Here is a 15,084-nt window from a genome sequence, read left to right as displayed (position 1 = left end):
ATCCCGGGATTCACGGGATCCCAGGATTTGCTTCCCTGATAAAAAATAAAAATAAAACACCCCGGCCGTCCTGCATATTTGCTTCCATGTGCGGTGCGGCCAGTAGCTATGTGGTGCGGGCTGTGAAGCTGGGTGGGTAGGTGATTGAGCCGGACGGGCGGGTGGGCTCATGGAGGCGGGAGCACGCCCAGGACAAGATGGGCTGTGTGCAGAGCCGCACTGCCGGGGACGGGAGAAGCCGGGCAGCATCTCAGCACCCGCTCAGACGCTGCCCACCATCAGACTGCGCATGCACAGTCTGATCCAGAAATCCCAGGATTGGAAACTCCAATCTCAGGATTGAATTCCCGCCATTTTAGTGGCCAAATCCGATTGGCCACCTAAGGCTAGAGGTAATAGCTGTGCCATCGACAATGAGATTGTGGGAGGTGAGGCAGTGCAGGAGGACGGAAGGGGATCAGCTCAGGCTTACACATGTTAAATGTAAGAAAGCGCTGGGACATCCAAGAAGATGCAGCATACAGACAGTTGAAGAGAATTTAAGCGACGCTTCTGGGACTAGGAGTTGGTAGGAGTAGCTGGAGGGTAAAATGACCCCAATCCCACAGGTTAGGGTGTATGTGAGAATGGGAGGCCCCCAGCAGAGAGAGCAGCAGGAGAAGTGTTAGAGGAGGAGATCCAGGTTTCAGCAATGGCTAGGAGATGCAGGGAGTTGGAAGTAAAATAGTCGTGAGTGGGGACCAGTTTGTAACAGATCGATCTGGCATTCCATAGGGCAGGGACGGATTAAAGCAGCTTTTTTTTTTTTTAGCTAAAGGTTTTGTGCATGGGAGTGGGGTAGTGCTACAGCTTCACCTATCTGCCAATGCGATAAGGATTAATGGTGCTGAGCATGGGGTGCCAAGGCACACTGACTGCACAAGTGTGCGGTGCATTACTGGGAGTTGACTAAGTCCTATGACACTTTACACGAGGTCAGAGGCTGAGAGGTTTGTGCTGAACTGATTGGTGGAGCTCATTACATACTTCTCAGGTCCATGGAGGACAGCAGCAGCAGCCTAGTCATGGGAGGGTTTTTAATCAGAGGCAGCACTGGGAGGTTTTCCAGGTCTCCTCACAGAATCACAACTAAGTTATTATCTCTACATGTGGATCTTTCGAAATTTGCCAGTGAGTAAAGAGTGCAGCAGCTAGGTGCTCTGGAAAACATGAACTGTTGGTAGCTCTCGATTACTGGAGTTGGCTACCCCTGGGCTAGGGGGTGCAAGTATGTGGGAGGGTTGTGAAGGAGATTACCAGGGCTGCGGAGGAGAGATTCATTTGGAAGGCTGGGACACAGCAGGTGTAGTGATGGTGCTGGGCTAGGAAGGGAAAGTGCAGGAGTCGGCCATGGAGGGAGTACAGCGTGATACTGATGGAGGTGAAGTAACAGCAGGAGGAGGTAGAGAGCAGGGCTGAGAGGTGGAGCAGCAGTGGGTACCACAGGAAGATGGGGGGGGGGGGGGGGATGGGAGACACAGTACTCATAGGATAGAGGTGGTACCATGAGGCAGAATAAGGGATTACATAGACAAGGTGTGTAGAGGGTGTTTCAGCATGGCCATAGGGGTGGTGGCTGAACGAGATGGAGCATTAGAATTGCAGATGAAACCCCTGATGTGTAAAATCAATGACACATGCACAAGAATATAATAAATCAAATAGAACTCTGACCTTGAACTCTTCCTCGAGACCATTGCTGCTGTTCCCTAGGATCTTATTGTACAACTTCTGGAGGTGGGTCTCTAGCGAGGTGACTTCCAGCTCCGTGTCCCCGTACAGATAGTGCTCCAGCAGCGCTTGGTAAATGAATACGTACTGCATCTATAGCGCACACAATCAGGACAGTGACATCAGAGAAAACACAGATCATTCCTGCGCATCGGTAGAGAGGCTCATAGCGAATGACAGAGTCTTTATGGCGTTCTGAGCTAAATCAACTGCGCTACGCTGCAATAGCCAACATTTATTAATGGACATCAATTGTTCTTTACAAAATGTTACTCAACTGTCCCACATACTTTATACCTCCGGGTACCTGCCCCACATCACTTACACTTCTACATACCTGCCCCACATCATTTACACCTCCCCATACCTGCCCCACATCATTTACACCTCCCCATACCTGCCCCACATCACTTACACCTCCCCGTACCTGCCCCACATCATTTACACCTCCCCGTACCTGCCCCACATCATTTACACCTCCCTGTACCTGCCCCACATCACTTACACCTCCCCGTACCTGCCCCACATCATTTACACCTCCCCATACCTGCCCCACATCATTTACACCTCCCCATACCTGCCCCACATCACTTACACCTCCGGGTACCTGCCCCACATCATTTACACCTCCCCATACCTGCCCCACATCATTTACACCTCCCCATACCTGCCCCACATCACTTACACCTCCGGGTACCTGCCCCACATCATTTACACCTCCCCATACCTGCCCCACATCAGTCACACCTCCACGTACCTGCCCCACATCATTCACACCTCCGGGTACCTGCCCCACATCATTTACACCTCCCCATACCTGCCCCACATCATTTACACCTCCCCATACCTGCCCCACATCATTTACACCTCCCCATACCTGCCCCACATCATTTACACCTCCCCATACCTGCCCCACATCATTACACCTCTACATACCTGCCCCACATCACTTACACCTCCAGGTACCTGTCCCACATAATTTACACCTCCAACTACCCGTCCCATATCATTCACACCTCCGGGTACCTGCCCCACATCATTCACACCTCCGGTTACCTGCCCAACATCATTCACACCTCTGAATACCTGCCCCACATCATTCACACCTCTGAATACCTGCCCCACATCATTCACACCTCTGAATACCTGCCCCACATCATTCACACCACCTACCCCACATCATTTACACCTCCACCTACCTGTCCCACATCATTCACACCTCCGGGTACCTGCCCCACATCATTTACACCTCCACCAACCTGTCCCACATCATTCACACCTCCGGGTACCTGCCCCACATCACTTACACCTCCACATACCTGCCCCACATCATTCACACCTCCACATACCTGCCCCACATCACTTACACCTCCACGTACCTGCCCCATATCATTCACACCTTCACATTCCTGAGCCCCATATCATTCACACCTCCACGTACCTGTCCCCACAGCATATACACCTCCACATACCTGTCCCACATAATTTATACCTCCACATATCTGTCCCCACATCATATACTTTATTTCACATAAAAAGCGACGTGAGTTTAGAATTGGATGGTAAATAATTCTGAGTGCACAGGGACAACCGGCTCCTAAGTGGATTAGTAGCGAGCTAGTTGGGGACTAGAAGAGAGGACTGCACAACACTACAGTAAACCCATCGCCGTCATTACTTACATCTGTCTGCACCATCTGACATCGCTGAGCCCGGATCCGACTAACAAATCCGTAAACATCGACCTTTTTTTCTGCATTCATCATATCCAGCATGGCGTCTATGACTATGAAGGTCCCAGTGCGGCCCACCCCGGCACTATGGAGCAAGCACAGACGGGATCAGTAACATATAGACAGTGACCTCTGTAATTTACCCTTCAGCAATACTACTGCAGACGTCATTACAGAAAGGGGATAACAATAATGTAACAGTACAGCTGTAATGTGCTAACACACAGCACACAGCCAGGCCTGCTAGCCGTCCCATGTACAGAGCTACAGAGCCATACATGTGGTTGGATCATTCCAATGGGAGGAAGCCATTGCTGGGGCAATGGTGGAACTACGGCATGGCAGATATCAGCAACTGAAAGGGGCTCCGAGGCAATGTGCATTGCTCGTCCGTCTGTAGATGGAGCCACCAGGTGTAGACCCAGAGCCAATTATACTCTGTATATCACTAGGCGCTGACATGGTCTTATGTTTCCTTTTTTGTTGACACGCTACTTACAAAACCAAGAACAAATTAAAAACCAGGAAGCCGACACTACACCGGCCAGGCCACTAGGGGCTGTAGAGAGCTCTTACAAAGCTATAATGTTGGGTACACACCAGAACGATTTGGGCTCAATTCCCCCAATTTCGATGCGCTTTGGAGATTTTATCTGCTGCACTAAAGATTCATCATGTACATTGGATTGGGCACAGATGGTTTGCAGACCTTGTGTTACAACAGATCGTGCGACCATCATACGATTTCAAGGAGATCATCGCACGATCACGGTTTTCTGGTGTGTACCGTACATAACACAGACAACAGACGCCACGCGGTTGGATCGGATTGCCGGCGCACTGACCTGCAGTGTACAACTATGGCCCCTGCGTACTGCGGGTTGCAGGTCTTCACCTTCTTTAGGAATTTTAGCATCCCTATGGGAGTAAAAGGCACCCCGAAATCAGGCCAGCTGGTGAAGTGGAACTGTGTGACAAGGCGCTGCGGCTTCTTATTCGTGACATCCCCGACCTGTGAGTGGAGGAAACAGAGTCAGCGGATTACCTGCAGCCGTTCCCCTCAGGCTCAATAGGTTCTGCGAACACGGCGACCGCTTTTACGGAGCAGGGGCTGGATCCAAACTCAAGAAACTCAAAAGCAGATCTGACTTCTATACGAAGGCATGCTTGTGAATGGATGGATAGGTATGCGTACGAAATATTATAGGAACACCAATAAAGAGAAAAAACGTAACCCAGGAAATGTAGGCGCTATAGAGGAAATGATTCGTTTTAGGTCCTGCCTTTCACCTCCGTCATGGTAACAAGATCAGATTAAGGGGGAGATGCATCAAACCATCCAAAGAAAACAAAAATGAGAAGGTTGCCCGTAGCAACCAGTTTGCATGCATCCCTTTATAGAATGTACTAGGTATAGTGCTGGAACCTACTTGGTTCTTGGGGCACCATCTCCACTGGTCCGGTTCTGACACACCTCCCCAGTAAGGGCACAGTAACCTACTTCCTGCACCCTGTGCCCTAAGCATTGGCTGGTACGTAACCTCTGCCTATCACCCTGTGTCCCTGTTGCTCAGCAGCCATAGTCCTGTGATTCCTGACTGGATAATGATGATGTAATAATCTCACCTGCTGGATGCAGAACTTGCGCACTGTGTAATCCACCAATACGGTCATGTCTTCCACGGACACCCGGATATTGCCGTACGTCCAGCACCCCTGGTCTGGCCAGTATTGTGCACATTTACACTGTGGGGACAACGGCGCACGTAATGAGAACAGGGACAGGCTTCATATATGGGTGACATAGCTGTGCTCACATGTATAATAACAGGACCCCCCCCCCACCAAACAGTAACTTATTCCTATTCATTATTAGACCAGTGCACTATGGGATAATGCACATAACCACAGAATGACATCACTGAGGCTTTAGAACACGAATACTACAGGATGTATATGACATATGCTATTTCTGTGCATATAAGTACACATATACTTATTACCAGGTATTTATATAGTGCTCACCTATACCACAGTGCTGTACAGGGAATATTTCAACACTCACATCAGTCCCTGCCCCAGGGGAGCTTAAACTCGATACCAGGCGTGTCCAAACTGTTGTGAAACTACACATCCCAGCATGCCTTGCCATAGCGTTAGCATTCCCTAATAGCAAAACCGTGGCCATGATGGGACTTGTAGTTTCACAACAGCTGGAGGGTCCATAGCATGGAAATGCTGTTCTATACTCTCCACTACACGTACATATACACACACAAGCTAGGGTCCCGTTTTACATGGTAACCGTTAGCTAGGGGTCTTGATAAATTTCCCCCAATGTTAGAAGTAGAACCTTTGCGACATACGTGTCTACACGTATAATAAGCAATCGACAGGTCAGGGGATCGCTGGTGCCATGAACTGTAGAATCCTTTGCTCAAGCCCTTTGGCCACGATCACAAGAGATAATCAGGGGGAGAACACGCGGCCACTGCTGGTGGGGTAAGAGGACCTGTTACAGTTATGTGGCATACACCAGCACAAGGATTCTTCTAGCGCCAGTTTTATAATCCGGCTTTGGGGCGGTCGCCACAATCCCAGACTGTGATATTACTGATCTGTGACATCGCCCCAGCAGCACAGAGTGCGGGGCCGGCAGAGTTCTGCAGGGAAACCTTCCTATACTGAAACAGGAACACTCTCTACAGGAGGCCGGGGGTGCTTCAAAACGTCGACATGCAATGTCAACACAAGAAGAAATGTTAACACACTGAAAAATGTCAAGGTGGAAATGGTCGACATTAAAAAGTCGATGCATGTGGCAGATATACCAGGGAGGAGTAACAACATGGCAGAGGCGAATATTACCCCCCTCCAAGTTGCCCAGCTCTGACACGGGAACATGAAACCGGACACTGGATGACGGACATTGCGGTCTCTTCTCTTCCCGTCGCACTCATGCCCCAATTCAGCAGCCATTGTGCAGCTTTACCTACTCTCTATGGCAAAGGATTGTGGGACAGGGGCTCTATAACCTGTCCAGCAAAGCGCCCGGCTCCAGGCTGTCCGGCAAAGCGCCCGGCTCCAGGCTGTCCGGCAAAGCGCCCGGCTCCAGGCTGCGCTTAATACTTGCCTCCTTCCTTTCTTTTAAGTTGGTGACCATGACGATGGTCGCTGTATTCTGTTCCCAGATCATTCTCCAGAAATCGTTCACAGTCTCCTCTTTAGGCCCTGTAGACGGTGGGAAAAGAAAACTCAGCCGGGAAACGCACATTTCTTATAGATTGGACAACACCGTGATATAAAAAACATTTACAATGAACACACAGTTCAGTCTTACCTTGTGCAGCTATAAACTTATTTTTCTCCTGGTAACCCTGAAACACAGCAACGAGTCCACATGAGAACTTCTCCAGTTTTACAAAAACAAAAACTAACTTTCCAAATTCTAACAGAAAAGCAAGGCTCAAATGGGTAGAAGTAAGAACTGCCATCAGAGAACATTAGGGGCACGTTAACGCTTCCTCCCATGTATTAATGTGTCGGTGTGCAGTATATGACAGGAGCACTGGCTGCCGGCTCTAGGCTGCACGGGAGAAGTAACAACAATTGAGAGACCTCAATTGTCCGGTTTGCAAAAACAAACTGGACTCCGGCATGCATTAAATGGGGCATGGATTCAAGGGATGCCAATGTGATAGTGCCTCTTTACAAGGCATTGGTGAGACCACACTTGGAATATTGTGCTCCGTTCTGGGCACCGCACCATAAAAAGGACATAAATGAATTGGAACAGGTACAGAGAAGGGCGACTAAGCTACCGTAGTAAAAGGTCTCGAATCACTACAATACATAGATAGGTTAACCAGGCTGAATATGTTTTCACTGGAGAAACGGAGGCTGAGAGGTGATATGATTAGTATGTTCAGAAACAGGATTGGGAATCTTATGGAACTGGGAGATGATTGGTCACTAGCAGGCCCATACTTATGACACGCGGGCATGTACTGAGGCTCGGGGAAAATAAATTCCCTACTGAATTAACAAGAGGATTCTTCACCATTAGAGCAGTAACATTCTGGAACTCATTGCCGGTGGGGTGATTACAGCAACTACTGATAATGAATTTACATCAAAACTGGCCACTAAGGGAATCCTATAGATATGACTTACTCCAGTCAGTACTTACACGTTAAGATAGGTTGAACTCAATGGACTAACGCAGGGGTCCCAATCTTTTTTGAATCACGGCACCCTAGAGCAGTGGTAGCCAACCCTAGCCCTCGAGAGCTACCAACAGTACACATTTTCCAGACAACCTAGCTGCTGCACAGCTGCGATCATTAATCACTGACACATTTTAAAAGATCTACAGGTGGAGCTAATTAGCTCACTTGTGATTCTGTGAGGAGACCTGCAAAACATGCACTGTTGGTAGCTCTCGAGTACTATGGTTGGCTACCCCAGCCCTAGAGTATCAGAATTTTTTCACGGCACCCCTAGGCCAAATTTTTTTTTTATTAGATTGGGTTTATATGCAATTCTTAGGGTCAGTTATGTGGTAAAGGGCAGGATTTGTTTGTACACATTTTATGACTGGCAACCACCAGCACTGGATTTGTTCATAAATAACCATTAATAATTTAAGTTGGTCCTGGCCCACCAACCCAGGGCAACCCTGCATGTGTCCCGAGGCAACCCAGGGAGCCACGGCACACAGTTTGGGAACCACTGGACTAGCGTCTTTTTTCAGCCTTAATTACTATGTTACCTGGCGCTTGCCGGCTGGGAGGAGAGACAGTGGGAGGAGTTACCACACCCCCTCTCCAGCATCTGAGATGATACTACAACTCAACACTACTGCCCACGAGAACACACAGCGTCTCAGCAGTGTTCCCAGAAATTGCCGGGTGTTCCCATGGTAATTGCCTGGTGAATTAGGCGCGGGGGGGGGGGGGGGGGGGGGGGGAGGCTGACATCACCGAATTCTAGAAAAATGTTGGCGCTTTATGCCAGCGGTAAACCCAGCATCTAAACGAATCTAATCCCTCTTCTATCTAATCTCTTCTATACAAACAGTGTTAGAGACACATAGCTTGTGTGTGACAAATGGGAGTAAATACACAGACTGGGTAACGCATCTGCAGACAGTAATACTTACATTGATAAACGAGGCGTTAATGTAGTCCGAATCCGGCACGCCTTCAATAGGACTCAGGTGAAGCCTGGAATGGTCATCTACAAACAGCAGAAAGGTCAGAGGTTACAGATGTGACGTACGTCTTGTGTACAGACTGAACCGGTTTCCTACACATCTGTATCCCAGCGGGCATACAGCCAACGGCACCTAAAGGGATCCCAAACACCGTTCCTCATCCTGCCACACAGTCTTATGTTGTAGGAAGTGCCCTGAGCCACGGAGCTTACCATCTAAATGTGCATCGCAGTCATGGCTTAGCGCCAGGCTTACGGTTCCCATTATGATGTGAAATAACACAGTAGCCAAGGATGAAGGACACTCTGTACAGGGAGCCCCAATGTACAAACTGTTTCTAATACAACGGAGGACGGAACAGAATGAAACAGAACAGATACAGCAGCATTATGAGACGGGATGACTAATGGCAGCTACACAATAGGGGGACGGAGACGCAAAGAGCAGGTCTGGATACACACAGCGAAAAAGCTTTTACACCAATATTACAATGTAAATATTTCAATGCAGAAGTATATTATAATATAATAGGTCATTGTCTCTTTATTCAGGTGTCTGCCCTGATGCTCTGTACATGTCTGATAAGAGCTGATACACAACATCACATAACTGATAGATAAGTCCGATAATTGCAGTGTATTGTATATTCCCAGTTTTAGTGTCCCAATGGATCCGTATCTCCAATAATTCTCTGCTAGCCAAATTGTCGCCCCAGCCGAATATAATCAGGACTGTTGTGTGTGATGAGGTGTTAGAATTGTACTTGACTCGCAATTGTGGCAGTGTAAATCTGCCCAATGTTGTACGGCAGGACACAATCTACCGTTCCAACATAGTTCTAGGCAGCGCAGGATCAGGGAAACGCCCACCCACAGTGTACTGGGGACACGCTGGACTGCGACATTAACCAAACAGGAATTGGTATTACATACTGTGTGTACAAAGTCACACACAAGTACCAATGTCACATCAAATTGATCAGTCTAATGTAGCAATGTTGACCTGTCGCTCCCAGTTGTTACATTTCAGAGTAGAAGATGCAGATTTTGAGTGGGAAAAAAAAAAAAGCTTAGCCCAAGCTTGTCACCTGGGAGGCTGCATGTACACATTGCGTTTCAGCAAGATGCAGTCAATCAGGATCCTGTTTAGCAGGATGCAGCTTTTTGTGTCTACACACTGCATTTTAGCAGGATGCAGCAGGCTTGTGTATATATATCCCCTTGAATAAGCATCCTCCTAAACACATTGGCAAGTATTCAATGCCGGTGCGAGCGGCCGGCGAGGGGGTTAAACTGCGAGGATCACAGAAAACCAGTGATCCTCGCAGTTTAACCCCCGCGCCGGCCGCTCGCACTATGCAACGTTCCGGGGGAATCCTCGCAGTCACAGAACGGCGAGGATTCCCCTAAACTGCGAGAGCCGCGGCTAGTGCAGCAAACTCGCTGTAATTAGCCTCGGCTCTCGCAGCTTTTGGAGGCACATTCGCTCAAAAAACGGAGCGAGGGGGAATTTGCGAATGAGGGGGGGTCAGTTGAATACTGACAGGGTAAGAGGTGACTGCGAGCAAAAAGTCCTGCTCGCAGTCACCACTCGCCCACGGCATTGAATATATGCCAATGTGTTTTAAATGTGCAGACGCCTTCCTGTCAAAAAGCAATGTGTAGATGCAGCCTAATTCAGAACTGATCACAGAGCAAAATTGTTCTCAAAATGGGCAAAACCATGTGCACTGCAGATGGGGCAGATGCAGTGGCGGATTACCAACGGGGCGACAGGGGCAGTCGCCCCGGGGCCCCCACACCGGTGTGTGGCAGCCGGGTCGGGCACCTTGGAATTACTGTCCAGTGTGCAGAAAAGACAGGAGGCAGCGGGGTCCCTGCAGGGGATGGGAACTAGTAGCGGTATTGCCAATACCGCTACTAGTTCCCATCTGCCGCAGGGACCCCGCCGCTCAGTTCCCATCCACTGCAGGGACCTGTGCATCGTCTTACCTTGCTGTATTCCTCCGCACCGCGACGGAGTGCCAGCACCTTACCGCTAGCGCCCGCATTGTTCTGGATTCTGCCGCCTTTTCTGCAGGGAAACCCAAATAGCTCATCCAAATTCAACTCTCTCTGCACATGTTAAAATCTGCCCACCTGCTGTGCAGCATGGTTTTGTCCAATTTGAGAAGAAATTTGTCCTGTGATCAGGTCTTACAGTATTAAAAAGATAACAAACTAACTACCGTTCCAACAGAGAGCATCTCCCCCATATCGTCATTATGAGGAAGCAATTCTCCCTATACAAAACAAGCACTCACAAGGTAAAATGTTGACGTATCTGTTCTTCTCCTTGTTCTCCTCCTTTGAGGCAGCCTCACACGTTGCTTGGATTGGACAGGCAGGAAGAGCCTTTAATTTCAGATAGACAACATAGGAGGAAGGGTTAAATCACTGGCACATTGTATTCATTTTAAACATTTAAAAGACAAGAGCTGCTGTTCCACAAGTAGCCACTAGGTGGCAGTAAAGTCACTGGAACACTAAACGGAAAATCTCCCATTAAATTGGACAGGAAACGAATTAAAGTTAAATGATGAAATGACTGACTAGCAAAGACCCTCGTTGGTGACATAATCCATTAAGCAATGTAGTGCGAGGGGAAGTCAGCAGACATGAAGTGATATTTGTACACAAGGAAGGCACTCTGCAATACCACGGAGATCTATTAAACCTCTATGGAATCCTAGAACTGTGTTTTAAAATTGCACTCTAGTCTGTATTACATAATGCTGCTGACAAGGACAGAATTCCAGCAGCAACCAGGTCTGAAGCCAGCTAGGAGATTCCCACCAGCCCCAAGGCTATATGTACCAGGGCATTTAACTAGGTTGCCCCTAGATTCACAACAGCAACAACCATTCATAACTTACTCAGCCGCAGTACTTTGCAGGCATGAGGTTAAGATAGTACAGCATCATTATACAGGTATAAGCCAGGCACAGTCAGTGCCTATCTAGAACCCCACGCTTGGCTAATCTCGCCTATCCCAGAAACTCACGTTGAACTCCTCGCGGAACAGCTTGTTGTCATCCGCCATCCTACGGTTAATCTCTTCCTCCAGCTTATCGACTGGCAGCGGCGGATACTTGCGATTGGTGCTGGGTGATCTCGCCAGTAGCGGCATGCTCTGTGGTTCTGTAATACAATGAGGTATTGTATAGGCTCGGTATTGTATAGGCCCCCCCCCCCGCTACCTGCTGCTACTAACCCTGTTCTGGGTTGTCAAAACCTCTCCCACATGAGTCACATGCTACCTGGGGAGGGGCTCTGACGACCCAAACAAGACACACCCAAGCGGGAGACATAAGAGGGCATCATGATCAAGTGGAACCAGTAAAGGTGCCCACACACTAGAAAGATCTGCGATCACAAGACGTGCACATAAATTAGCCTTCAAATCTTTTGCCTGTCCTGGACAAAAGATTTCAGGCCAGCGCACGTCTTTACCAAAGATTTTTCTTAAGATCCCGTGTGCGTTCCTATGGATCTTTTGGTAAATCTTCTGATCTTTCATGCAGCACGTAAGATCAGAAGATTCAGAAAAAGATCCACGGGAGCACGCATCGTACCGAAATCGGCCGATTATCGGACGATATATCAGCAGATTTATCAAAAATCGGCCAAAAAATTGTTCTAGTGTGTGGGCACCTTAAGAACAATGAGATGTGTGAATGGCTGAGTTGCTGTGGTTTCTTCAGATGGTGAAATCTGAGTGGTACAAGGGAAATAAAAGTGTCACCTGCTGGTGCTAAGAGGTGCCATCATAAAACATACTTCCTAATCCTCTGATCTAATGCGGCTTGGTCTGGAATGGGTAGACATTAATTAGGGCTGCAGACCTGACAATAACAGGCATACAGTGGGTATGAGAATCAGCCGTAGAGGCTTTTATTTTTGGTAACCGCTGTGATTTGAATGAAGGCTTCTCGACCGCCACATCCAGCTTCCAACACACCTTACATATATAGCTGGGTAAACCCAGCACCTATCAGCATTGATTAAAGACGTGGCGCGATTAAAATTCTTCCAGCCCTTAGAAATCCTCCAAATCAATGTTTGGAGCAGAGAACATCTCATCACTGACATCAGTCCCGCACCTTGTGGAGAAGTTTATATTCTCCATTGCGGTCGTACAAACCGCCACTCTGCCCCAAATGACACGACGCGCACAAAATTTACAACCCACAACGGTCACAAACTGCTGGCCACTTACCCATGTCATCCGCTCGGCCGTTAGACAGCCTGAACGAGTTGGAGTGACTCCCGGCTTGCTTGTACTTCTTAAACCTACAGGACAAGTTTAGAAATCAATAAATGAACACGCTTCTATGGTGATGGCTTACAGGCATCAGCCAATAACAGCACAGATGGTCAGAAGTAAATAATTCCAAATTATAATAATTGAAAGAACTTGACGCAATGAGCGGCGCGAGGCGTGGCGCGGATCATTTATGGTGCTAGAACGAACTTGGTGTGCCGACTTGTAAATAACGCGATGGAAACTCTTTTACTAGCGTCAGCTTTCCAGCTCTGCATAAAGATGGAAAGTAGAATGATTGCAGAGGGGAAACGGAGGAGGAGGGGGGGGGGGATCGGTATAAATAATACAGCAGGACTACGCATAACACATCGGCTTCCCCCGATCGTGAATGGAATCTAGGAAAGTAATTAGTGCAAACATTAAGTAAACCCGCTTTCAGACCTAGGAGAGATGCTGTCGCCCCAATGGGGCTCCTACTAGAACGAGGATTTCTTCTCATTGGCAGCTAGGAGGACAAACACAAGGTCAGAGGAAGTGTTCAGCTGGATAATGAATCACATATTCCGCATTTAAAATAATTGATTAACGGTTGTTGCTTTTCTTCATCTGGAGAATTACCATAGCGACAGGCACACTCGTTTCCATTCATAATCCTCCACTGCTGACAAACGGTTTGCAAGCACTGTTACTTAGGACTATATAGGCTTAATGCTTATACAGGACAAACTCGCTTGTGCACAGCGCTGAGAGGGTGACTTCTCTATGACTATAACAATGACCTATTGTAGAGAATGGGGGAAGGGACGGAGATGGGAGAATCCAGATTATTACATGGTCACACCAGATTGATACAAGCACCGCGGACACAAACCGATACTTTATGGCTACGGAGGACGGGAATAATGCAGCGTGCTTGGCCTGAGAGAAGATGCCAAGGACAGGCATCGTCTGATCACGACACACCCAGGCATAACAAATCGCTATGAAGAAGGCCCAGGCATAACAAATCGCTACAGAGAAGAGCCCAGGCATAACAAATCGCTATGAAGAAGAGCCCAGGCATAACAAATTGCTAAGGAGTAGAGCCCAGGCATAACAAATCTCTACGGAGAGGAGCCCAGGCATAACAAATCGCTATGGAGAGGAGCCCAGGCATAACAAATCACTACGGAGTAGAGCCCAGGCATAACAAATCGCTACGGAGAAGAGCCCAGACACTTACCTCAACATGTAAAGCACTATGATGATGAACACGATAATCAGCAGAGACGAGAGCGCCACCATGACTGCAATAATGGGAGTTTCATCTGCAACAAAAAGGGGAGAACGTGACTGGAAAAGCCAAGCGCTCAGACACAAGCATACATCTACAATATTTAGGAATGGTTTGTTTGTCATAATTCTGCCTCTTAAGGTCCATACACACTGGGCGTTTTTAGTGAGAGCTGATGGGGGGGGGGGGGGGGGAGTGGAATCACTGGGCTGAAAAACGCTCAGCGCATACACATTTCCCTGGGGTGGACGACTTTGCATAGCAGGACACTATGGAAAGCTGTCCACTCGCTCATCTGCTGGTAATACCATCGGGCCAGTGATGATGCAGTGCCTATTACTCACCGCTGCCCGGAACAAACTGGACGGGTTCCGTGCTGAAACCCGCTCCAGCGAGTAAGATGCGCTGCTTCCAGCTGAAAGTCGCCCAGTGTGTACGGCCCTTTTATTCTGAGGACACGACAACCACACAGAGAAATCCTAATCTCTCTACAAGGCTTAGTAAATAGACAACAATACAGAACTACTCTGGCAGCTGGGGATGGGAGGATTCTTACTATAGACGTAAGCTGTATATTAGTAATGGTTCTAGAGTAGACAGAAAGCCAGTGCAAACTTCATCAATGTGTGGAGAGAGATAAAGTAGTACCAACCAATCCTCTCCTGTGACTTTTCAGGCCCATGGCAGTTAGGAGCGGATTGGTTGGTAATTTCTCTCTCTCCCCAGGATTTGATACATTTCTCCCCCTTGGTAAGAAAGCACCAATAACACAACACTCTGTAGGTTGT

At 48.2% G+C, this 15,084-nt stretch overlaps 1 protein-coding gene across 3 annotated transcripts in view; it reads right to left on the bottom strand.

Annotated features, from left to right (window-relative positions):
* PTPRA (protein tyrosine phosphatase receptor type A) overlaps positions 1 to 15,084 on the bottom strand; it is a 95,807-nt gene that overhangs the window by 11,776 nt on the left and 68,947 nt on the right. For all 3 annotated transcript variants that reach the window (XM_083183109.1, XM_083183191.1, XM_083183277.1), the window contains 11 exons: positions 14,246 to 14,330; positions 12,976 to 13,049; positions 11,761 to 11,897; positions 11,021 to 11,111; positions 8,665 to 8,741; positions 6,844 to 6,880; positions 6,637 to 6,734; positions 5,130 to 5,249; positions 4,349 to 4,515; positions 3,453 to 3,588; positions 1,714 to 1,863 (listed from right to left, as the gene is read on the bottom strand). In XM_083183109.1, coding sequence (XP_083039235.1) covers positions 1,714 to 1,863; positions 3,453 to 3,588; positions 4,349 to 4,515; positions 5,130 to 5,249; positions 6,637 to 6,734; positions 6,844 to 6,880; positions 8,665 to 8,741; positions 11,021 to 11,111; positions 11,761 to 11,897; positions 12,976 to 13,049; positions 14,246 to 14,330 — 1,172 coding nt within the window. The remainder of the gene's footprint in view (positions 1 to 1,713; positions 1,864 to 3,452; positions 3,589 to 4,348; positions 4,516 to 5,129; positions 5,250 to 6,636; positions 6,735 to 6,843; positions 6,881 to 8,664; positions 8,742 to 11,020; positions 11,112 to 11,760; positions 11,898 to 12,975; positions 13,050 to 14,245; positions 14,331 to 15,084) is intronic.

The sequence above is a fragment of the Crinia signifera genome, chromosome 1 (assembly GCF_055691185.1).
Source record: "Crinia signifera chromosome 1, ASM5569118v1, whole genome shotgun sequence".
In the NCBI taxonomy this organism is placed as follows: Eukaryota; Metazoa; Chordata; class Amphibia; order Anura; family Myobatrachidae; genus Crinia; species Crinia signifera.
This window is presented reverse-complemented; position numbering and strand designations above follow the sequence as displayed.